Source organism: Caretta caretta, chromosome 5, assembly GCF_965140235.1.
Source record: "Caretta caretta isolate rCarCar2 chromosome 5, rCarCar1.hap1, whole genome shotgun sequence".
Lineage (NCBI taxonomy): Eukaryota > Metazoa > Chordata > Testudines > Cheloniidae > Caretta > Caretta caretta.
In genome coordinates, this window is record NC_134210.1 from 72,173,110 (window position 1) to 72,199,440 (window position 26,331).

General features: G+C 41.7%; 1 protein-coding gene across 1 annotated transcript in view; it reads right to left on the reverse strand.

Annotated features, from left to right (window-relative positions):
* EPB41L4A (erythrocyte membrane protein band 4.1 like 4A) overlaps positions 1-26,331 on the reverse strand; it is a 223,712-nt gene that overhangs the window by 121,762 nt on the left and 75,619 nt on the right. Inside the window, exons 2-4 of the mRNA XM_048851753.2 lie at positions 19,052-19,156; positions 4,317-4,368; positions 2,686-2,764 (exon numbers count right to left, since the gene is read on the reverse strand). Coding sequence (XP_048707710.2) covers positions 2,686-2,764; positions 4,317-4,368; positions 19,052-19,156 — 236 coding nt within the window. The remainder of the gene's footprint in view (positions 1-2,685; positions 2,765-4,316; positions 4,369-19,051; positions 19,157-26,331) is intronic.

Sequence of the window (26,331 nt, forward strand, 5' to 3'; positions counted from 1 at the left end):
AATCTAAAGTAAGACAAAAACAACTTAACCTGCTTTTAAAAAAATTCTAATTATCCCCCATTTTTAGGTACATGTTGGCTCCACTGATTTGCCTCCATCCTTCATTTTAAAATTTTAACTACTTGGCTCTATATATAGTACAAAATACATATAATTTAACACTGCACGTTATTGCCAGCAGCATATGATACCATTTAATGCAGGCACAGTATTTACAAAGGTGATAGACTGTGGGAATAGATCTGACAATATATGGTACAAATCATCAGAGAAAAGTTAATTAAAACTAGAAATCAAATTCTGCATAAAAGGGAACTTAGAACTAAATACTCTAAAGTAGGTGGGCAGTAAATACAAATTCTTTTGCTAAGATGTAAAGCTAATATGGATGGAAAAATAATACATTTTGAATAATTATTTAGATAATAAACATACAAAATGGGTATGAACATTCAAATCAAAGGCTGTCAAATCAGTGTATATACATCTAAACCAACATTTCAGGCACAAAAATGCTGATTTGAGCACAAAATGCAAACTGGGGCCCTTATCTTAAATGTCCTTATTTGTGTATTTTCACGGTGGATTTGAGGAAGAAATAGCTTTTAAAAAAACAAAACAAACCCCCCACAATTTGCAGTCAGAAGCATCAATTCTGCCTTCTGTGAGGTGATGATACTCCTAACTCCTATTGAAGTCAGTGAATGATGGCAGTACTTAGCTCCTTTTAGGATCAGGCCTCTAGTTCAAACTTGTCCCTCGAGTGCTCGCCATTTGCTCTGCCAAATTGCATAGATAATGGTGTCTAAACATTGCATGAGCAAACATACCCAGGAGATATTGATAACCAGTCAGCATCTATTTTTGCCTACAGAACACATCAATTTCTGGTGTAAAGAGATTATAGATTTGATAGGTTTTTACTATTCAAAAATAGAAATCACATAATGTGACAGAAGTATTAACATCAGATAACAATAGGCTCCATACCACTGTACATAAAAAAAAAAAAAAAGGTCAGTGACCCATATACCATGAATAAATATAGATAACAGTGTCAAAACACTGGAATCACATACCTAAGTTTGAAAATTATCACAATAAAGAAAAGAAAATTGCTTTAATGCACTCTATGTAGAAGGCGGTGATTCTAGCATACGTATTCTTTCTGAAAATGTGTTTATTTCCTACAGGGTTTAAGGTAAGAGCCCAAAGATATAAAGGCTCAAATAGTTTGATGACATTTGATCATGCAGATTCTTAGCTATGTATTATTGAAGATTGCAATTATAAGCTTAGTACTTTCCTATGCCCCCTTCCCGCCTAGTTTTAAAAAGCACAAATTTTGTGTGAGCAAACATATTGCACACACAAACACAGACTCACTAAAAATGCACCGTGCATGCCAAAATGCTTTTTGCAAAGATGTATGCACCTAATAAGCAGTGCAAATCATTAACTGACCTTGTTATAAGCAAAATTAATGCATTTTTTTTAAATTTAGCTCTTAATTGTCATTTCACAGATATGAATCCAACCTGCCTCCAGAGTAGTAATCACAGCAGGTTCTGTTGCCGGAGTTCTCTTCCCAGGGCCATCTTTTTTCCCCTGTGAGCAGGGTTGAAAGTGGTTCTGGAAAAGTACAGGAAAACTATATCAAACTTTCGGGGCAGATGGGGCATTACACTGCAACTAATGCGTGCTTTTTCACTGTACAGAGTCCTAGTGGTATTAGTTTTTCCTAGTTCAATATAAAACTTGTCAAACTGGGAGATTTTGTCACTATGAGGAAAAACTAATGCCAATATGGTAAAAACATTCTTATCATAGTAGTACAGGAAAAATATTTTTGCTTATTTTTCACGATTAACCACCTTGGGTTAGGAAATGAAAATTTATGTGTGTATTGTAATAAAGTTTGACATGTCATGTTTCACTTGAGCATAGATGTGAACAGCAAGAGAGGAACTTTTCCACATATTTATTACTTCCAGTCAGCACACTACATCTGCCTAAATATGTCACTTGAATATCAAATTTCTTTGTGAATCTGAAATGAACTGTCAGAGATCTTTTTTACATAAAACACAACAAATAAGCTTGTGTGTGTGTTTATGCAAGTGTATTCCTATAAGTGCACTCTTCAGCGGCGAACTGTATTTAAATGAATCATAAACATTATTTTGCTTTTCCACATATTTTGCATATTTTTCAAGAGACCAGGAGAAACACTTCTTTAAAAATAGTTCTGGAATTTAAACCATGGCCAATTAAAAGGAAAGCAGGTATTCCCTACAGCCGTATTTGGATACACAAACTGGGGGGAGTAATCTAAAACCTCTCTCTAGAAGCATATCCATCACAGGACTTGTATAAATCCAAATGTGACAATACATTGCTTAAAAAGGAAAAATTCCCAACAATTCATACAAAACCCTGACACCTGCCCATGTATCATATAGCACAGGTTCAATCTGATCTTCCAAACAGAGGTTTGTACTGAACAATGCAAGCTTCCTCTCAGTTTTCTTACAGACACAGGTGTGTAAGCAAAAACAAACAAAAAACCCAGCAGCGGTGTGCACCTGCATATATGTGATTACAATCTTAATTTTATTAATTATGATTTCAGATCAGCACATCATATGCATATCACCAATATTTAAACAATATGCAATACTATACCTGGTTATTTCTTCCTTAAGTTTGCATGGATCTTCTGCGTAGAACTTAACACCAAAATATAGAGTATATGGTGGCCCAGCTAAGAGAAAGAGAGAACAATTAAGTTTTGTAGTGCATATTTATAAAAAAAAATCTTTGATTATAGAAGAGCTACTAAGCTGCCTATCTATTCAAGGGGTTTACACAGCCCACCGCTCTTCCATATCATCACAGAGTGATATTCCTACTGGACTCCTTATGGAGTCTCTTTTACCTTTACAGAGTAGAAAAACTTTGTTGGAACAGGATGTTTTTGTTTTCTTTGGTTATTGTTTCTTCTATTTGTTTGTGAATACAACACTGTGCCCAATGTGAAACATTCGCCATGATAATTAATAACTGAAAGTATAATTATGCCTTATTTACCTAGTAAAATATTTTGAATTTTGTAATTTACTTTTTAAAAAGTTTTAGCTCTCCAATAAAATCCAGTAACTCAATCCTACAATTCCTGTTATGATCATATTTATTCCCATGCATACTTCCACCAACTTCAACCAATGTCCCATTGATCCAAGTGACTTCAGTAGGACTATGTGTGATATTAAAGATACACATGGTAGTAACAAACTGCAGTCATGCTCAATCCTGCAAATACCAGCCACCAGGAATTGAGTTTACTACCATGTTTAGTCCCACTGACTTCACAGAGCCCGTGAAATGTAAGTATATTTACCTTTTTTTTACAAAACAAATTGAAAAGCAGCTTCTCCTGCCAAGAGTTCAGATGTCTGTATTTTCCCTACAAGCAGCTACAAGACTTTCCTGTCTTGCAGATGACAATTTAAAACTCTGCAGGGAATTCTGTGCTAGGTAGTTATGATGGTATTATCTGTTGCAAGCAAATCCTGAATGCAGACCGTGGTAGATAAACAAAATTGCTGCTCATCAAATATTTTCTTTTAAAATATGAATGTATTTGTCATTTGAAATCCTGCACATACAATGCCAGATTTCCAAAAGTAGACAGCATCCATAACTCAGTGGGAGATGCTTGGTGCCGAGCACTTTTAAAAATCTGGTTGTATTATTTGGAATTTTACTATATTAATTATTAATATTTTTATAAAATGTTTCTGATTTTCTATTAAAATAAAGTAATATTATTAACCCTATTAAATAATATTTTAAATTATGGGATATTTGTCTCTGATAGCTAAAGGGTGACACCAATACATAACTCATAAAAAGCTAGGCAAATTTTTTAATATGGACCTGAAGCAATATTTTTCCAATTTTAGAAGGGAAAAAAAGTCATTCACTTCACTTAGCAAGGCAGAGAAGTCAAAGCCAGTACAATTCTAAATTATACAAGTAAGAACTATATCATATACCATATACCCAGCATATACCAGTGCTTCTATTATTCTAAGCAAAGGTTAATCACAGAAACATCCTTAAGTTAGAGAAAGACATTACACTCAGTCGATGTATGTAATTTTGATATGGCGATTAACTGCAATATTGATACAGCTCAGGAAACTATGATTCTGTCATGCCTCAAAAATCAAGGCCCACTACTCTGCACATATGGTGTCCTCTGTCTCTTCATCTTGAAGTAACTGTTTATGAGTTTCAAGTAAAATACATACTGTTTATCAATTCCTTGTGTTCTGCAAGGGTCCTTGCAGGATCCAGCCAGTACTGTGAAAATAGATAGGGAAATTAGTAATTTATCATGGCAAGCTATTAAAGATTAACTTCAAATTATACATTTATTTATATATTAATGTTTTTCCCCAAATACAGTACAAGTGAATTACAAATAATTATGTTAACTATTAGGAACAATTAATTTAGGGCCTAATCCAAAGCCAACTGACGTCAAAGGAAATTGACTTTTTCTTCTATATTGGTAAAACACAGAAGCTTGAGTAATTTGGTGGTGGTGGTTATATATATACATTACTATAAAAATCTGAAGCATTGCAGTCTGCAATCTGTAAATGAAAAACTATAACCCAGAATAGAGAAAAACATTGTCTTGACTAATGTGTTCCTACACTTCTTCCACGAAAAAAGTGTCATAGTAGAGAAACGACACGGTCACTTTCACGTTCAGCAATAGCTGTTGAATACTGTCTTACACTCAGATTTACAAGAGCCACTATATCAATTCAACCAGCTGTACTTTATTACAGATGCTAACTAGGAATCTCAGCTAAAGCTGGCAGTCCTGAGCTTGACTCTTATTGCTCACAGGGCTTGTCCACATGGTGCTTTAGTCCACACCAGCTGGGTTGTAAAAGCTAAGGAACACCAGCATGTCGCACTTACTGGCCCACGTGCATGTTAATGTAGTACTGTTTGAAACAGAATTACAAGAACAAACACTATGGAACTTTTAGTGCATGCCAGCAGCGTCCACATGGGCCAGTTATTGCACAAAACACTGGTGTGCATTCAAATGTACACCCCAACTGGTGCAGACTACAGAACCATGTAAACAAGCCCATATAAACCCTATTCAATTAAAACTGATAGCTTCAGGGGAATACAGGTAACTCATCTGACACTATGACAAAACTTCCAAAACAAAATAAGAAATCTTGCAGTGGCTATTTCTCAATAGCCCTCCAAAAATAGAAACCTTCTTAAGTTTACAGTGAGAAGGAAGAAAAACAAACAAATCACTGGATAAATTTGTTCAAACATCCTATTGGAGCTCTTCTCAACTTGTATTATAAACAAGCACCAATCCCAGTTAACGTTATCACTGATAAAATAACAAATAGACTGCAAGTCAATCAGACAGAAAAACTAAGCAAAAGACTGTACAAAATGGAATACAACGCACTCTCTGACTTCAAAACTCTTTTTGTATCAAGATTAGTACTCTGGACCATAACACAAGACACATATTGCCCAACTGGTTTGTTCATCAAGGATAGCTCTATGCTATGCTGCAAGAGAGAATTGAAACTACAATTTCAATAGAATTCAAAATCCAGTCACAGAACAACTATATGACTTCTCTCATTTCAGCAAGCCCTATATTCCTCTATAATCTGAGTCTGGTTTCCAGGATACATAGGACTAGAAATGACTTCCTGGGCCATCAAACCCAGTCCCCTGCTATCACAGGCAATCCCATCATATAATCCCATTCACAAATTTATCAAACTCCATCTGAAAATTAGTTAGGTTGTTTGCCCCCATTACTTCTCCTGAAACTTTGTTCCAGAACCTCATTCCTCCTCCTTCTAATTTCTAGCCTACATTTATTCAAGGCCCGTTTATCCCCATTTGTTCTTATGCTAACGTTGTCCTTTATCTTAAATAGCTCTACCTTCCTGATATGTTTATTGAGATTTAGCATATCCCTGCTCTATATTTGATTCTTTATGGTATTACAGTCCTCACTACTTTTTAGCTTTATAAGCATATAGATACCAATTGTATACAAAGAGATACGTTAAAATGATATCATTTAGGTTGAAAAGTCAAGCATGAAGAAATGCCAGATTTATAGTTGCCTCTGCAATCTCAATTCTGCCCCCTTAGGCATCCATCCTGTGAACTGAATGAGGCAGGGGACCTGTGGAAAAAAACAATATGTGATTTTGTAATTATCTTGTATCATAATGTGTAGGATTCATACAAGGTTTATGCGCTTGGCAACATTCAGGGCACACCCGGAGTGTTGTGCTGGACCTGTGCACACACAGCTCCTTTCAAGGGCATCAACCTTGGAATCTCACCCAGATGACATGAACCGTGGGAAGCCTCCCAGGACTGGGCTCAAGGCCCGAGAGCAAGGAATGTGGTAGATAGAAATTGGTAAATAAGAATGTTAAACAAAGCCAGTGTATTCCTTTTATCTGTTGGAGAATGTAATGCACGGGGGGAGAGAAAGAATAAAGGGGAAGGTGGAAAGCTGACAGGCAGAAGCCCGTTAGCAGACCAGCTTGCTTGCTTGCTTAAAGCTCTGTGCTGTCTTGTCATTGAACCGCCACAACTGGCGCCCAACGTGGGGCCCTCAGCACTCACCTCGCCCGGCAAGGGTTTCAGATGCGTCACTCATCCGCTTCGCGGATCCCTGTGAGTATTTTTCATTGTGGTAAATATGGGAAGCTCCCTCTCTGCTTTGCAAGTGCAACACCGCAGTGAGCTACAGTATTTGCTGCGTAAGGCTCAGCATGACTGTCCCACTCGAGAACTCACTCTCCTGCTACAGGAGGTGAGTGCCCAATGCCCGTGGTACCCTGAAGCTGGAACCCTTAAGCTAGCGGACTGGGAGCGGTTGGGCCAGACATTGCACAAAGAGCCTCGGGCGCCCGTGCAGGCTCTACATGCCTGGCACCTCTGCCGCGACGCGATACAGCGTGTCACCTCGGACAGGCCCTCCCTCGCGAGGCTGGTGATCTCGCCACGCCCGTCTGCTCCTGCAGCCATCCCCCCTCCTGGCGATGCAACACAGCGTGTCGCCTCGGAAAGGCCCTCTCCCGCGCCAACAGAGGGGCTGCCGATCCCGCCACCCCTGTCCGCTCCTGCAACCATCCCTCCCCCTGCTTTGCCCCCAGTGCCTCTATTACCACCGCCTCCCTGGCCTTCCCCACCGGAGCCGGTGTGTGATCACCCTCCCCCCGTGGGGCCCCATGCTCCAGGGCCCCCCGGGGGGTCGTCCGCGTCTGCTCAGCGGCTTTCGCTGGTGCAACAAATGGTTCACGCAGCGAAGACTCGCTCAGATATTACAGCAGAGGAGCTGGCTGATCTGGTCTCAGTTTGTCCGGTGACCTGGCAGGATGATGGCCAGGGCAACCAAGTTGCAAACTGGGTCAGTTTGCCTTACTCGGTGATCAGAGACGTAAAGAAAGCGATTCGCGAGTTCGGCCTCACTAGCACGTATGTAAGTGGTCTCATTGAAGGGCTAGGTACTGGGTACACCCTGGTCTCTGAAGATTGGAAGGTGCAGTTGCGCATGATGCTGACGCCCAGTCAGTATGTTATTTGGCTTAGTGAGTATTGGCAGGTGGCGGAACGCCAAGCCCAGGTGTACAGAGAGCAAGGTGTCATTTATGAGCAGTTGGCAGGGGAGGGCCAGTTTGCTACTGTTCAGATGCAGTCTCAACTCCCTCAGGCCGTCTTCCCCATTATTTCCACGTGCGCCCAGCATGCTTTCCGGAAGGTCCCGGATTCAGGCAAGCCTACCAAAAGCTTTGCCAGTATCCGTCAGGGTGCATCAGAGTCCTTTATGGATTTTACCAACAGATTGCAGAAGGCTATCCTCCGACAGGTGGATAACCCTGCGGCAGCTCAGGAGATCCTGTTAAAAATGGCGGTTGAAAATGCGAACGAGGATTGCCGCCGTGCTCTCCAGGCTGCACAAGCCTCTGGAATTCTAGAGCTGTCAGACATGCTGCGGGCGTGCCAAAACATCGGAACTCAAGCACATAAAGCTGGAGTTATGGCCGCCGCCCTGCGGAAAAGCGGGAAGGAGGGGAAGCGTTGTTACCACTGTGGTAAGGAGGGTCACTTTCAGCGGGAGTGCCGCTCATCGACGGCGCCCGCCCGCCCCTCAAAGAAGTGCCCCAAGTGTCGGAAGGGCTATCACTGGGCTAATCAGTGTCGTAGCGGGTCGGGAAACTGCACAACGGGTTCCCCCCGAACCCAGGGCCAAACGGGGGTGTTTCCCACTCAGACAACTGTTCCTCTGCCTTAAAACCCATAGACTCCATGAAGGCGGCGACTGCCGGAAGTGCAGGGCTTGATTTGATTATGTAGGAGGACGCTGACTTTCGGTTGCCGGGGGAGGTTTGCGCCATACCTACCCAGGTGACGGGACCTCTCCCTGCCAGATTTGTGGGTCTGGTTCTCCCTCGCTCACACGCTGGGAAACAGGGTTTTTTTGTCATCCCAGGGGTCATTGACGCCGATTACACCGGCGTTATTAAGGTTCAGGTATGGACCCATCTTCCACAGTCGCTCCCGCGTGGACGGTCAATTGCGCAATTGATTTTAGTCCCCTATCAGGTGCCAGCCGCAGAGGATCAAGCCCAGGGCAGGAACAGCTTTGGATTGATGCTGTCTCAGTTGCTGTCTCACAACACGTCCTCTCTACTTGTTCCTCTAACAATGTCGGTCTGCCCCTTGAAACCTCAGTTAACACTTCTCTTAAATAATGTTCCTTTTACAGGGCTGGTGGACACTGGAGCTGACGTTACGGTGATTCGTGATCCGGAGTGGCCGGTCGGTTGGCCAACAGTTCCTTCTAAAGAGTTGTGGGGAATCGGGGGTAGCAAACCCAGGCGCCAAAGTTTGTCTTGGGTCACGGTCTCTAAACCAGGAGGCCGTGCCCTTGCTACAATCCGCCCTTTTGTACTCCCTGTCCACCTCAATATTTGGGGCCGTGACTTACTTGTAAAGCTGGACACCACCCTCGATATTAATATATAATGGCCCAAAATCTTCCCTCACCCACCTTGCCATCCGCGTTACCATTGGTATGGCAGTCCTTAGAGCCTGTATGGATTGACCAGTGGCCCCTCCCCCTAGAAAAGCTGAAAGCGCTTCATTCACTTGTACAACAATATTTGCATGCACAGCGCTTGGAGAGCTTCACTAGTCCTTGGAACTAGCTGCTGTTATTTTGGCCTTTCAACTTTTTGCTGATTGTCCCTTTAATTTGATTGTGGACACGCATTATGTTAATCAGGTAATTGATTATTTACCCCTTGCCCTTATTACCCCTCAGGTCGATGCGGACCTTCTTCGCCTGTTTTTGTCCTTACAGTGTCTCATCACCACTTGTAATTTCCCTTATTTTGTTGCTCATATTCGCAGTCATACCCCTCTGCCTGGGCTACTTACTGAAGGCAATGCGTGCGCTGATCGCGCGTTATGTGGTCAGGTAAATTCCCTTTTTTCTGACCCCATTGAAAGCCATGCCTTTTTTCATCAGTCTGCCTCTGTTTTGGCCCGACAGTTTCACATTCCTGCTGATTATGCACGTTCTATTGTTCGTTCCTGCCCCCACCGTGCTGCTGCTGCCCCTACCTTTTTTTATGCCGTTAACCCCAGAGGTACCGCAGCGAATCAGCTGTGGCAAATGGATGTCACTCACGTGCCACAATTCCGCCCCTATTCATTTTTACATGTTTCCATTGATACCTATTCAGGATTCCTCTGGGCGACCCCACAGCGTGGGGAAGCCACTCCCAAAGTTATTCACCATTTGCTAGCCTGTTTTGCTGTTATGGGTCGCCCGAGCCAGATAAAAATAGATAATGCCCCAGCCTATTGCTCCATAGCCCTCTCCATCTTTTGTGCCCAATGGGACGTCTGTCTCAAACACGGGATCCCTTATAATTCCACAGGCCAAGCTATTGTTGAACGTGCAAATTGCACGCTAAAAACCTTGCTCGACAAAGAATTAAAACAAGGGGAGCTGTGTCTCTGAACCTTAGGAGACATTCAGCAACAATTGTGTATCCTTTTGTTTATTTTAAATAATTTAATGCTGAACGCAGATCAGCAGACCCCCACGGATTGGCATTTTCATAAATCCGAGGTACTGAAAAGACCACGTGTCTATTACCGTCAGCTGCCCGATCCGCAATGGCTGGGCCCAGTACCTCTAATCACTTGGGGTCGGGGATATGCTGCTGTGTCTCTCCCTGCAGGACCGTTGTGGGTTCCAGCCCGGTGTGTGCGACCGGCACTGAAACAGCATGGCGTGGCACCAGGGGCTGTCGAACCCCATACCAGAGTTTCAGCTGACCTTGGAGGAGAACGCGGTGCCTCCCGGGTCGACAACGGCAGGACGGAAACGGAGGAGGCGTAGCATCCCAAGCCAGCCCGTGACATGGGGAGCAGTAAAAGCATTGGTCACCGCGGCTCAACGAAGACTGGCAGCAAACCAACAGCCAGAGACTTCTGAGACTTTGTTTGTGGCAATTCTCGCCCAAATTACTGCTAATTCTGTATTGACTGTATGCCTTTTGTGCCTGCTATTTCCTGTAGGGGTTGGCTCGGGAGCGCTTTCTCCGTTACGAGCCCGAATGACATATAACCTATGGGAAATATTGGCTTCAATAGCAAATGTTACCCACTTTTGTTTATTTGATTTTGTAGCAGCTGAAGAATTGTTAGGTACGTGCCTTATTCCAGTATGTCATCACCCTGAGGAAATTGGGAATAAAATGATGCTTGCTGCTTACGCGAACCTCTTTTCCCAGTACTCTAGCATGGCTACTTGGGGCCCTGCCAATTACACTTTACCTTTTTAAGCTTATTTTTTGCTGTTGCTGTGTGCAATGTATTTCCTTTTTGTTAAGGCTTTGTCGAGAACCGCCCTGGCAGGCACCACGAGTTATGACCTCGTCTGTCCGGGAGTTAATTGGCTTGCAAAAGCAAACTGATGGCTACCATGAGATGGCCGAGCACAAATAAACAAAAAAGGAGGGGATGTAGGATTCATACAAGGTTTATGCGCTTGGCAACATTCAGGGCACACCCGGAGTGTTGTGCTGGACCTGTGCACACACAGCTCCTTTCAAGGGCATCAACCTTGGAATCTCACCCAGATGACATGAACTGTGGGAAGCCTCCCAGGACTGGGCTCAAGGCCCGAGAGCAACGAATGTGGTAGATAGAAATTGGTAAATAAGAATGTTAAACAAAGCCAGTGTATTCCTTTTATCTGTTGGAGAATGAATGTAATGCACGGGGGGAGAGAAAGAATAAAGGGGAAGGTGGAAAGCTGACAGGCAGAAGCCCGTTAGCAGACCAGCTTGCTTGCTTGCTTAAAGCTCTGTGCTGTCTTGTCATTGAACTGCCACAATAATGTATATGCACAAGTGGGTTGAATTAAGGTTGCTAGGCAACCGCAAATCTAGCAGTTTCTAACTTTTGAGTGCTTGATTTTGCAACTTAAATTATGTTCTTTTAATGTAGGGAGGTTTGTATATAATTTCCAAGCATTGGTTTTTGTTTGTTTTGTTTTTAAGGAAAAGGGCATAAACAAATTTGGTATAACAGCTTCCCTACAATGGGCCAACAACAGGAACCTTCACCACTGCAGAATAGATTGCTACCACTTGTGCTATAAAACCATGTTCATTAGTAGCATGCAATGGCTGTTATCCTCGAGGGCATGATGGGCTGCTGGGTCCTTGTGATGGGTCAAGAGAGGTGCAAGAGACTAGCCCATGCCTGGTCCATTTGCTCTATTCTCCCACCCCAAGAGTTGGAGGAGATCCTGCGCCAGGCAGTGATCCCAGAGGGGAATGGGTCACTGGCAGTGCTGGAATTACAGGGATACTGGGGGGCATGGGGCCCCTTAATACTTTTATGGCTACCTCACTTCTGTCTTATTCAGAGGCACTGAGCGGGGAAACATGTTTTGGCCCTTTACTTCTCACCAACAATTTCTGTAAACTGCATGCACATGCGGCATTGCAGCAATCTTCCATATACCGTGCATATCGCCAACTGTGCCAGTCACAACTTCCTCTATCTCTGGGGCAGGTGCTGTGATGGCCATACCGGTGATTCGGGCTCCACAGCTTCTGGGGGTGGAGGCGAGAGCAGGACCCGGATAGGCTGGAACAGCCACCAAGGCACCTGGGATCAGGCTGGGAGTAGATAGGAACCAGGGTGATCAAGCCAGGGCCAGGAGCAGCTACCCCTGGCAACAGAGACACAAACTGCTCGAACCCCCCTTCCCAGCCTGGAGCCAACTGCCCCTCACCGCAGTAGCTCCCCTCACTCCCCATGCAGAGCACCCACCTTGACTCTCCTTCCTATTCCTGATACCCTGACCTCACCCCATTGCCCCGACTCACCCTGCTCCCCAGGCAGAGAATCCACCGCCACATCCCCCCTCTGCCCTGCTCCCTAGGCAGAGTGCCCACCCTGACACCCCGTTCCCATCCTAGACATCCGAACTTCCCCTCTCTGCCCCACTGTCCCCGACTCTCCCTTGGGTGCAGGTTCAGCACCAGCAGCATGGTGGCTGTGTCACACAGTGGCTCCCTGTGGTGGAAGAGTTTGGCCCCCTCAGATGGGGCCCTATCTTTCTGTGGTAGCCCCACCCCTTTCTGTGCCCTCCCTCTTTCTGGACTTGGCCAGGCCAGGCTCAGTCTGGTCTGTTGGGAGCAGGGCAGCCAGTGACCCAAACCTCAGTCTCCCTCTCATATCCACAACAACTGTACATCTTGCGAGATGTTTTGCTTTCATGTAGTTAGGGCATCAATGTAAGGATCTGAGAGTAGGGTCAGAGTTAAATCAGAGGCATAGAGAGGGCCTGATCCTGACATAAATACGGTTACTTATCCAAGTCTCCTCACTGAAATCAGTGGGAATATTATGATGAGTAAGAATTTTCAGGATTGGACTCAGGAACAGTAAAATTTTAAAAAATATGCAGGGGTCACTTGGGTGTAAATGGTGGCGGAATTTTCACCACAATGGGCCAGATTTTCAAAAAAGATAAAGCAACTAAATAAAATGGACAGACTCCCACTGAATGCTGCTGGGTACTGGGTACAGAGATAATTACCATAACATTTAAATCCTGATCTGGGCTTTCAATTATTTACAGCCGTAACATCTGGGTATATTCAGACCCAGATCTCATCTGAATCCATACGTAGTTATAAATGACATGTCCAATCCTCAGATCATTTAGGCTTCAGTCACCAAACACCAAAACCCATATATAGTTGGTTACAAAGGTCCTACTGGCCACCAAGTCTAAGGCCATTCTACACTACAAGAACTATACTGGCATAGCTATTGTGCTATAGCCATGCTTGCAAAGACCTATGGAAACACCACCTCCCCACACAACGGTAGGTAGGGCGACGGAAGCATTCTTCCCTTGACATAGCTGCATCTACACCGAAGGTCAGATTAGCATACCGTCACTCAGGAGTGTGGATTTTTCATGCCCCAGGCCCATGTAGCTATGTCAACCTAACTTTTAAATGCAGATCAAGCCTAAATACAGGACTGCTAATATTCTCAGCTTAAAAAAACCAAACCGTGACACCTTCTTTTGAACCACTGGGGGGTTGGAGCATATGCTACTGATTCTTAACTTGGATTTAAAAATGTGGCTTCATTATGTATATTTAAAGCTATTCCAGGTTAAACACATACAAAGCAACTTGGGGAGTGTGCAGTAAATTCCATCTGAGCAGTGCATATTATTTCCTAACTACCTTTCTTTAAATGAATGTTAAAAGTATTTTTTTAAAGCTTCATGCCAGGTTTCTGTGCAGGGTCAAATCTGGGTCAAACGCTCAGGACCTGTTTGAAACAAAACATTAACTAGGCTGAAATATTTTCATTTGCTGTGGTGTCAATCAATGAAGTGACTGGAATCGGTAGGCTTCTCACCTGACAGTCCACAAAGCATCTGGTGCTCTAGTCGTGCAGCTCAGATTACTATGAAATTGTAATCTTTGTCTCGAATGGGGTCACTGCAATGCTTTGGCACACAAATTTTTGTTCTGATTCAGAGATTCAGAGCTTTTAAAGCCAGAAGGAACCATTGTGATCATCTAGTCTGACTTGCTGCATAACACAAACCCTAGGGCTTTCCTGAATTAAATCCTGCTTCATGTCCAGTAGCTGCGATTGAACTAGAGCCTATCTTTTAGAAACATGTCCAATCTTATTTAAAAATGTCCAGTGATGGAGACTCCAGGACAATCCTTGATAAACTGTTCACTGATAAAAACTGCACCTTACTTCTAGTCTAAATTCGTCTAGCTTCAACTTTCAGCAATTGGCTCAAGTTATACCTTAGTTTGCAGGATTGAAGGGCCCTTTATTATTGAATTTCTGTTCCCCAGGTAGTTATTTATAGACTGTGATCAAATCATTTTTTAACTTTCTCTTTGATAAACTATATAGACTGAGCGCTTGGAGTTTCACACTTGAAGTGTGGACACCAGAACTCGCTACAGCATTCCAGGAGCAGTGGCACCAATGCCAAATACAGAGGTAGTAAAACCTCCCTCCTCTGACTCAATATTCCCCTGAATAAAGGATTGCATTAGCCCTTCTGGCCACAGTGTGACTCCAGGAGCTCATGTTCATCAAATTATCCACCATGATACATCCCTCAAAAATACTTTTCAGAGTCACTGCTTCCCAGGATAAGAGTCCCTCATCCAGTAAATACGGCCTACATTCCTTCTTCCTAAATGTATGACTTTATATTTGGCTGGATGCAATTCACATTGTTAGCTTGCACCCAGTTTATCAAGCATTCCAGATCATTCTAATGAAGAGAACGCTTCTCTAATACATTTAACCAATCTCCTAATTTTTGTGTCATCTGCAAACTTTATCAGTAATGATTTTATATTATCTTCCAGGTCCTTGATAAAAACATTAAATGGCATAGGGCCAAGAGTCAATTCCTGCAGGGTGACACCAGAAACACATCTGCTTGCTGAGGATTCTCCATTTACAAATACATTTTGAGACCTATCAGTTAGCCAATGTTTAATCCATTTAATGTGTGTCCTGTTGATCATGTATCATTTTAGTTTCTTAATCAAAATGTCATGTGGTACCATGTTAAATGTCTTACAGAAGTCTATTAGACACTATTACTTCTATCAAACAGGATATCAAGTAGTTTGACAAGATCTACTATCCAATAACCCATGTTGATTGGCACTAATTATATTACTCTCCTTTAATATTTTTATTAATCAAGACCCATATCAGCCTTACTTTGCCCAGAATTGATGTCAGGATAAGAGGCCTATAATTACCTGGATCATCCAATTTACCCTTATTATGTATTAGCAAACATTAGCAACTTCCAGCCCTCTAGAACTTCTAGGGTAGCCAATTTTGGTTGGACATATTCCTGGAGGTTTCATCACGACATAATATTTAATTAAAGATTAATGTTTAATTCCTGGAGACTCCTGGACAATCCTGGAGGATTGACAATCTTAGGAACTCCCCAGTGTTCCAAAACTTATTAAACATTAACATTAATGGTACAGAAAGCTCCTTGCTCTTTTAAAGCTCTTGAATGCAAGTTATCCAGACCTGCTGATTTTAAAATGTCTAACTTTAGCAGCTACTGTTTAACATCTTCCTTAGTTATTGTTGCAATGGAGAGCATTTCATTATCAACATATGATATAAATAAGACATCTGGCTTTTTCCCAAGTACAAAACAGCAATATTTACTTAGCAATTCTGCTTTTCATTCATTATTATTGACGCTTCTACCATTTCCACTTGGCAATGGACCAATACCACTGCCAGTGTTCCTTTTGTTCCTGGTAGATTTAAAAAAACATATCGGTAACTCTATGGACACAGAGTTCCCCTAGTGTCCTTTTGCTTCCCTTATCAATTTTCTACAATTCCTAGCTTCTATTTTATATTCATTGCTATCAACTTCCCTTTTCTCCATTTGTGTTATATTGTATTTTTTAAAGCTGCTTTCACTTCCCTTCTAAGCTAGGCTAGTTGTTTAACCTTCTTTTTCAGGGCTGGTCTACTCTACTGCTTAAGTTGATGTAACTTAAGTCACTCAGCGGTGAGAAAAATGCACCGCCCTGAGCAATACAAGTTATACCGACTTAAGCACTGTCCACACCGGCGCTATGTTGGTGGGAGATGCTCTGTTGCCAACATAGCTTCTGCCTCTCATGAAGATGGAGTAATTATGCTGACAGAAGAGCGCTCTCCCGTCGGCATAGTGCATCTTCACCAGACGCGGTGCAGCTGCTCCGATGTAGCACTGTAGTGTAGACTTGCCCTCAGTTGTGGTTAATTCAGTGTACCATGACTCATGGGGCTTGGGTTGCTAGCCCCTAAAGCTTCTAAAACCTGGTGGTTCCCCATAAATGCTCCAAGAATGGCTTTCACCATCATGCAGCTCCAGTGGTCCCCTCTTGATGACCTATGACTCTTCATTGCAGGAAAGAATTGAGCACTCGAAATTTAGGGAATGCCAGATTTACAGTTGTCTGCACATCCTTAGTTCAGCCCTCTTGTGTGTTTGCATTATGAGAGTCTTCAATTACATGACAGCATGCTACTTTTTCCATAGGATGTCTGCTTTACTCAGTTCATAGGATGGATACACAAGGTGGCAGTTTAAAGGTTGCATGGGTAACCATAAATGTGTCAAGTATCAGAGGGGTAGCCATGTTAGTCTGGATCTGTAAAAGAGGCAAAGAGTCCTGTGGCACCTTATAGACTAACAGACATATTGGAGCATGAGCTTTCGTGGGTGAATACCCACTTCGTCGGATGCATGACATAAATGTGTCATTTCCTAACTTTCAAGTGCTTGACTTTGCAAATTAAATAATATTATTTTAACAGAGTTGTTGGTGGTGTGGTGTTTTTGTTTATTTGTTTATTTTTATATATGTAAAAATAAAAAATAATGGGAGGAAATAGTTAAACATACCTTTTCAAACCTCAGTAAAAATGTATATTCCAAGTTTTAAGAAAAAGTGATTTTGTTGCATGTTTTAAAGTGTGTGTGTGTTTAGGGTCTTATTCATCTGAACTGTTTTGTTCATTAAACTGTTAATTAGAGAATACTCTTAAGTCCCATCAGATCAGAAGTTAAAATATTCCTTTCTGATAGTAATGTGTTAACATGAGGCACACATTTTTCTATCAGATATTTATTTTGGAGTGTTTCCCATTAAGTACAGTTTTCAAATAAATTAGCAAATAGATCTATCTGACTTCTGGGGTTCTAAAAATGAGACACCAGAAGACTCAAATCCAGGTTCCTGCATGGCAGCACAGAACTAATCATCCCCACCACCCCCATGCCAGTCCCTAGTGTTATACCTTTAACAAGTCTGTGAACAATTATAATTTTTCATTTACTGTTTCATGCATTCATGGAGATTTTCCTTTATATTGGCCATTTACTAAACAGGATTTCACTATGAATCACAAACTAGCAAAGACATGAGAGCCTGATTTTCCTTATCACCTACACAGGTTTTATACAGGTGTAACCATAATTAGCTCACTGGAGTTATTCCTCATTTACGCTGGTGTGAGAGAAAAATCTGCCCTGATTGTTCTGAGGAGAGCTGATGGCGTTCTGCAATTGTTCATTTAACAGAAATTTCCCCTGTCCCTGAAACAGTTGAGGTTACCTGCATGTTTAAAATTCTAAATTAACTAGACAGTCAATAACTAGGGAGGAAGGCTGGTCTTGTTATTAAGGCACTCGACTAGGACTCATGACACTTGGGTTCAATTCCCGGCCCTGTTATAAACTTTCTCTGTCATTTAGGACAAGCCGCTTATGCCTCATCTACACTAGAACAATTCCCTTCTACCAGCAATGCCGCTCATACTGGCAAAAATTTACTATTGCTGGTATAATTTATACCAGTTCCCTGAATGAAATAAGCTCTACTGTCAAAATGACTTCTTTTTCTTTTTTTGCTAGTATAACTGTCTACCCCAGGGCTTTGGCTGCATGACTATGTCATTCAGGGGTATGATTTTTTCACACTCCTTATCAACGCAGTTATGTTGGCAAAACTTTTAAATGTAGACCAGGCCTTAATCTCTTTGTAAAATGAAGATAATACAAAGCCTTTCTCTTGACTGATCTGTTCAGACTGTAAACTCTTTGCGGGAAGGGCTGTCTCTACTGTGTATATGTAGAACACCTATCAAAAAGACCACCACTCCCCATCCACCTCAAAACAGAGCCAGTTCATGTGGAGTCCAAAAGTCATTATCACACACCCTTCTTCTCAGGGTATAAGCAGCTACAATTCAATACATCCTGGCAGCCAAAAGCCTCCTCCAAATCAGTAACCTCACTCTAAAACAGTGATCCACGAAGTGGCCCTGAATTAAACAATTTGTGCCATACCTGCAAACAATTGCCCCTTCCCCCACCTCATATTCCCCCCAACTCTAGCCAATCCAAGAATTAGTCACAACAGGCTCACTTCCAAACAGAATTCCTATTCAGGAAAATATCATGGGCTAAGAAGCACTTGTTTGGTTTAGTTTAACAGGAAGAATTCGAATAGTACTTTTTATATACAGCATTTTACACTACTGGTCATTTGCAACACCTTTTTTTATTTTATTTTCTGTTGTCACATTTCTGCTCCCATTTAAGTCAATAGCTAAAATTCCGCTAACTTCAGTGAGAGGAGAAAAAGGCCCTTTCTACAGAAACACAAAAATAGGTCCTCTCAACAGGCAAATTAAAGAAACTGCTACTAGAAATCTTATTCTTTCATGAGATATTGAAGGTATGACAGCCAAGCGCACCACTGAGAAAGGTCACCAACAAGGTAAAATTTACAACTGGGAAATCCAATCTGTTGTGTCTTTTACTCACCGTCTGATGACTTCTGTCACAGTAACGCAATCCAAAGTAATCTATCTCCACGAGGTTTAAGTGACGGAATACGTAGCCCAGGACAACCGACCCTTTCGTTGACTTCTGTGGGAAAGAATTTACAGAGTCTTTTCACAAAAGTGTTCTGTCTTTGTCAGCTATGCACAGTGGTATTCATGCATTCAGTTAGCCTTGTCTAAAAGAGGTGGCAGTTTTATTGATTAGAAACAATTCAGGTTGCCTTTAACAAAATCCTCAGTTACAACTAGAAAAAATTTCAATTTCTCCTTACATATGTTTAATCAATGATTTTGTAAACAATATTGAACATTTAGTAATTGTTATAAACATGCTTCCTAAACTATGTTTATGAATGTTAATAAACCTATGAGTTTTCTTAGACATCTGTATTCATGGCAAAAATCTGTTCTCTGATCCACATGACAGATTTCAATTCTAAGATCTTGCACTCCCTTCAAGTGTGGATCTCTCAGTCAAGCTCTGCCACTGCATATCTGAGGAAAATGTTGCCCTTAATGTGTAAATTATGAACCATAAGGTGCTCCATTATTCTCTGTGAAGAAGGCTGCTTTTTATTCCTTTTATTTAAAAATGTTTTTAAAAGTAGAGATGGGCCCAATTCAACGTTCTGAATCCAAATAACCCCATTGTGTTCTGGAGTGTTGTTGCATCACTTAAGGTCTACACTAATACTTAAACACAATATTGAAAAGGTGGCTCAAATTGCTGCTTCATTGTTGTGGCGTTGGCGTGGTAGATGCTCATTGCTATTTAAAGGGCTTTTATTTGCATGCTGTCTCATAGCTAGTGCGGAAGATCTGAATTACTGATTGCTGCTGATGTTGCACGTCTGACCAACCTTCCAGAAAGACTGGGGCTAGCTAAATGAGATTCTCTCTCTTTTGAAATCTGGTGGGTTTGGATTTTGAATTAAGAAATCTAGATCTGGGAGACAGGAGGGGACATTTCTGGGATAAGGTGAGACGATGCTAAAACTGTTAAAAGAACTGACTGTATATATTTATTATTTCTACATTACCAGGTTTAATATTGTAATAAAATTAGGGCTGTCAACCAATTAAAAAAATTAATCATGATTAATCGCATTGTTAAACAAGAATAGAATACCATTTATTTAAATATTTTTGGATGTTTTCTAAATTTTCAAATATATTGATTTCAATTACAACACAGAATACAAAGTGTACAGTGTTCACTTAATATTTATTTTTATTACAAATATTTGTGCTGTAAAAAAAAAAAGAAATAGTATTTTGCAGTTCACTTCATACAAGTACTGTAATGCAATCTCTTTATCATGAAAGTTGAACTTACAAATGTAGAATTATGTACAAAAAAATACTACATTCAAAAATAAAACAATGTAAAATTTTAGAGCCTACAAGTCCACTCCGTCCTACTTCTTGTTCAGCCAGTTACTCAGACAAACAAGTTTGTTTACATTTGCAGAAGATAATGCTGTCTGCTTCTTGTTTACAATGTCACCTAGAAGTGAGAACAGGCGTTCGCATGGCACTACTGTAGCCAGCACTGCAAGATAATTACATGCCAGATGTGCTAAAGATTCATATGTCCTTTCATCTTCAACCACCATTCCAGAGGACATGTGTCCGTGCTCCTGACGGGTTCTGCTTGATAATGATCCAAAGTTGGGCCAACCAAAGATATTACCTCATCCACCTTATCTTTCAACTTACTAGAGGCAGGTAAGTAGAATCATATTCTCTCTCAGGATGTACACTAAAATTCAGTGACTGGCCATTCCGGACAGCTTATTAAAAACTGGCCTATCAATATAACAATTTGTACAGAAAATCAAAGCATAAAGAATGTTTAAAGGACAAATTATTGAATTAAATTGAAATACATTAAATCCTATTGCCCTTGTCTTGGATAAAGTGCATAAATATAGTTATCCTGATGTCACATTCACTAGGGTAAAATAGGAATAACTCCACTAAGTGGAGGAGTTGACAGCTGTAAAACTGATGTTAATTAAGAATCAGGCTCAGTGGCTATATTCCTACTGAAATATGGAATGAAGTTCAAGAAGGACTGCAGACAGAAAAACCAGAAAAATTAGATTAAATTGCAGGCAGCGAGGAAACAAATAGAAGAAGCAATTATTCTACCTCCTTTTCTTTCTCATATTGTCAGTTCTTATTCAAAGTAGTGGCACAGATGTCAACTAGAAAAGGTAGATGCTATCTCATTATCTGTCTTTCATACCAGACAAAATTATCTTGATAGTTTAAAGTTTGATGATGATGATTTATTTATACTGTGATACTTTTTAGGGACCCCAGCAGAAGACCAGAACCCAATTGTGTTAGGCACTGTACAAACATAACAAAAAGACAGACCCTGCTCTGATGATCTTACAAATCAGGGCCAGCTCCAGGCACCAGCGAACCAAGCAGGTGCCTCGGGCGGCAAATGTAAAGGGGCAGCAGGACGTTGGGCTCTGGGGCGGCAATCCACCATCGGTGGCAGCAGGAATTCAGCAGTCGCTCCATCACAGTGCATTTCGCGCTCGGCGGCAATTCGGCGGCCGCACCATCACTCCAAGATTTTTTGTTTTGTTTTTTTTGCCGCTTGGGGCGGCAAAAACACTGGAGCTGGCCCTGTTACAAATGATTCAATTTGGAACTGAACCATTACAAAAGTTCAAACGTGGTACTGAAGTTATAAAGGGTACAGAGTTTCTGTACAGGAGGAAATCCATACAGGCACAGTCCCTACAGGCACAGTTTGTTGAACTGGTAAACCAGCTTTTGAGTAAAACAGCCTCTTCAACAACCATGTAGAGAACAGTTCCTTTGTGGACTCTTAGGAGAAACTGGGGGTCCTTGAAAGATGAGCTTAGAGGCTGTCACAGTGCAGCTGGTTCTTTTGAGCCTTATAGATTTATTTCAGTGTTTGTAGGATTTTGACAACTGTTTTGTTTGGCCTGTAGTTTGACACATACAGCAAGTGGTATCAGTGACACCAAAAGAGTAAACCACTGGAAAAGATACAGTCGTCATTTTAGATTCATATCATCATCTGAAAAAGAGGTATGGTCAATCAATGGAGCCTGGTCCACATTGGAAGGCATTAGTGATTCTGGACCAACTGAGATATGAATCTACATAGGTCTTGAGAGAGTCTAAACATGGTGTAACTTATACCTTCTTCTGCCCTCTTACACCAGTTTGGAGTCCCTGGCTATGATCTCTATTGGAGCTGAGCTGAGCTCAGCACAGGAATGGGGACAGGGTAACCAAAGGCAGCTTTACACTACCTTTCAGCTCCTAGATTCAAGGGCCAATGCAGTCCCAGGGTTATGTTTAAATGTTCCACACCTGACTTGGCTGAAATGGCAGGCTCCAATACTTTCCATTTTACAGATGAACAGTAATGATATGTAATAATCTATCCACTGTATTTGACTTAAAATGCTAAGCTGAGGGAGGACATAAAGAGCCACTAATGTGTACTATCATTACATGGTTCAGTTAACAGTCCTCCCCATCACAGTATTTATGTTGACAGGTGGCATGTCATGGCATAACTCTGCATAAAGCTGCCCCAGCTGCACTGGTTGAGAGTTCTCCTCCCCTATCCACTAGGTGGAGATGGGGAATCATTCCCCAGGATCTGCAGGACAGGGTCCGCATGAAGGATGCTCAGTGTACACACTTTCTTCTTCCAAAATGAGGTGGGGCAGCAGCCTTAGTAGCACTGTCCTGCTGCACCACTTTGGATTCTGCAGTAAACCCTTTATGTTTTCAAGGATGAGCATATAGGGAGTAGTCAGAAGGGGGACTGGGGCTGAACCAGGGAATGTACAGCAACCCATCATCCTGTGCTTGGAGCATCAAGCTAGCTTTTCTTAGTCCCATACATCCTCAACAGTAATAAAGGTTCTGCAGGCCAAATCAGACCTTCAGTGGCACCTACGCAACACCATTTTCTATAAACTATGCCCTCGGTGTAACCTGTCTTCAGTGCGTTGTACTGTATAAGTGACTGGCTGACTGCAGGTGGAATTTAGCAAAGCTATTCTGCTGCTGATGCACCAGGAGGAAAAGAGACCAGCTATAGTGATCTCTCCGCTGTGCCGGCACTGAAGAGCTAACAAATGTAAAAAGCAGCGCAAAACACATTTTGGTCATTAGTTGGCAGGTATGGCCCACAGTACCAGCTCTATTGTGAAAGAAGATGCCACTTTTATATAAACACTTTTCAGAACAAAACCATATTTTAAGTGCACTCTCTGAATTGCAATAAAAATTCAGACTGATTGAGCTTTTCAAACCTTTGTCTGTCAATCCTCAAAAAGAATAGCGTGGAAGACATTTTAGTGAAATCAAGAAGGCAAAGTCAGGGGAGCATACGTAGATTTGTGATTCAGGAGTTGCATATGAATTGTATTACTAGTAGTTAGCATTACCCACTCTTGTTACTTTATCATGAGTCTCACAATACATATATTGTATACAATATATTGTGTTTTTCTTAAAATGCCAGTTCTTGGTGTCAACTGATTATGTGAGGATCTCAGTTTTCATTTAAACAAAGTAAGTTGCTAGCCCCCAGGGTTTAGAAGGAAATCTTAAAAATATGAGGTGAGTTTACACTAAAGCCTTAGCAACCAGACGATAATAAAAAGAATCCAAAAAGTCTCTCTTTAAATTGCATGATATTTTAAGTCAATCTCATGATATTTTGAGGCCAGACTTGTGATGTTTTAATGCCTCAGGTTGGCAATATACAGAGTAGCTGAGAGGGGCACATGACCCTCTCACATGACCCTGTGACCTAAACCGAGCAGCCTCAGTAGCAGTATACCACCTCATGCATAAACTTGGTTTGTAGGGAATGCTACCATGCATGCGGCCCGCTTTACAAAATGTGAGGCAATAGCTGTCACTGATAAAATTGTCAGTGCTACAGTTCTGGAGTACAAAACTCCATCAGAGAGGGCCAGCAGGATTACACCCATGGTATACGAAAGTGCAAAAATTATACAATCTACCTTCCATTATGATCAGACTTGCTAGAGGCCTACATTCTTTGAGGGAAATTCACAGTAGCACAAGTTTATTTGAAAATAACATCAGCAATGCCTTCAAGATAGAACAAAGAATTGTTCAAATGAGTCATAACACCTTGCTTTATATTTTAGCTACATGACTTTATAAACCAGAAAGGCAGGTTTCTACTGGCTAAACAAAATGACAAGTGGAACATTCAGAAAAGACCTGATTTTATTTTTTAACAAATACAATAAAATATTATATTTTAGTATGTTCACATTCCTGCACTTTTGGGAATTCACTACATTTTCACATCGTACATTGTTTATTGGCTCTAGAGAGGTACTTATACTGTGTCTGCCTGTGCAGTGGGCTAGGTATATCTGGGGGACGGAGCAGGGAAGAGGAGGGAACAGAAAAGAATCTTCCCCCCCCCCAGGGCCAACCAATAACTGCAGAGCCTCTCTGCAGAAGCTACTTCAGCCCAGTAGCTGCCCCTCCCACTCCATATACAGTATCGCTAACGCCAAGCACTCAAAAATAATAAGTCAGACCCCAAAAGCTCATAATGTGGTTTTAAGAATTATGAGATTTAAAATAAATTTTAAAACTTCAGTCACTTCTTTTTTGATCAGCCACCTGATTTTTTCATTGTTGATCCTGTCAGAAATTCACACCTCCTACTTAGTTAACCCTCTCATAGAAGAACTCTGTTCACACACTGCTGCACAACCATAGGAAGAATTACAGAGTCACTTTTTTCTGACATTGAACAAAGAACTTTATTAGAATAACAGAAACAGTTTCTCAAAAGCTCTCCCTCTCCATCCCCACCATGCACTGTGGAGCTTCTGCCTAGAATGTTCCCCTCTTCCCAGCCTTAGAAACAACACACATATCCCAAAATGCACTCTCCCTCTACCGGTGCAAAAGTGAGCTAAAGTAGCATAGAATCAAGGCCCTTGTTGGTCTTTACCTTTATAGGCAGAGCCACTTTCCCCACAGGCTGATAACCAGCCAAGCCTCAATTTGCAAAGTGCATGTTCAAACAGAGAAGATCTTTAAATTAATACTGTTTAATATTTACAAATATTCACCTAAACAAATAAGTAGGTCTTAATTTGCCAGGTACATGTTCAAACAGAGAAGAACTTTAATAATGTTTAATATTTACAGACATTCCCCAAGACAATCATGTTGCCGGCACCCAGTGCCGAGAGGCTGAACAACAGCTTGAGTTGATTCGTTACCCGGTGTGCTACACCCAATAATCACAACGGGGTGGAGAAGCAGAAAAGTTTATTTGCAGCTGCAAAAAGGTACAGGGAGAATAAAATCTCAAATCCTGCACACCGAGCAGGAAGTTACACAGGCTTTTATACATCCTTTTTCCCAGCATACTTATCCAATAGCAAGCTGCCCCAAGTATCCATATAGCCAGCCAATCCAGTTCCCAGCTAGTTCCCTGATTCTCTGTATCATTTGTTAAACTATACATAAAGCTGCTTTATTCAGCATTGTTCTTCCATATCTCCCCTGTTTGGCCTTGCTTAGTTTCAGGCAGTCTGACTCTGCAGCATATTATTGCAGATTCTCAGCATAACTGCTGCGTGTGCCTCCAGGCGGGGGGGGGGGGGGGGGGGGCAAGGACACTTGGGCCTAGTGCGAGGGGGCTTCATCGACACTCGTGGTCTTCCATCCCCTCGAGTTACCTAGTGGCCATGCCCCAGTGTCCCCAATAATCACTTAGCACAAATAATTACTTATAGAAACTAGAGTTTAAGGTAAGTGAATATGGTATTAGAATCTCCCAAATCCATTCCCCTCTCACTCTTAGTTCCCTGCCAACCAACATGCCAACCTGCTTTCAATTTCTATGTCACTGAGGACTCTTCAGGAAGATGTGATAGGGTGCATACACCTCACCACCTCAAACAATTTTCCAACGGAGAACTTCATGCTCACATAGCTCTTGCTTTATCCACTGGAGTTTTATCCAGTTCAGACACTGATTTTAAAAATGAATTTGTAATGGTTTCCACAAGAGCAGGTTAAACACATTCTACCTGGTCATGGTGGATTAGGCAAAATTATTTCAAAAGAGTGTTGGAAAATGTTACTAACCTGAACTATTTTTGAATAGTTTTGACTGTTTCCCATTTACCTGTATTAGCAAAAAATATCTTAAAAGCCATTTTAAAAGCAATTTCTTAATAT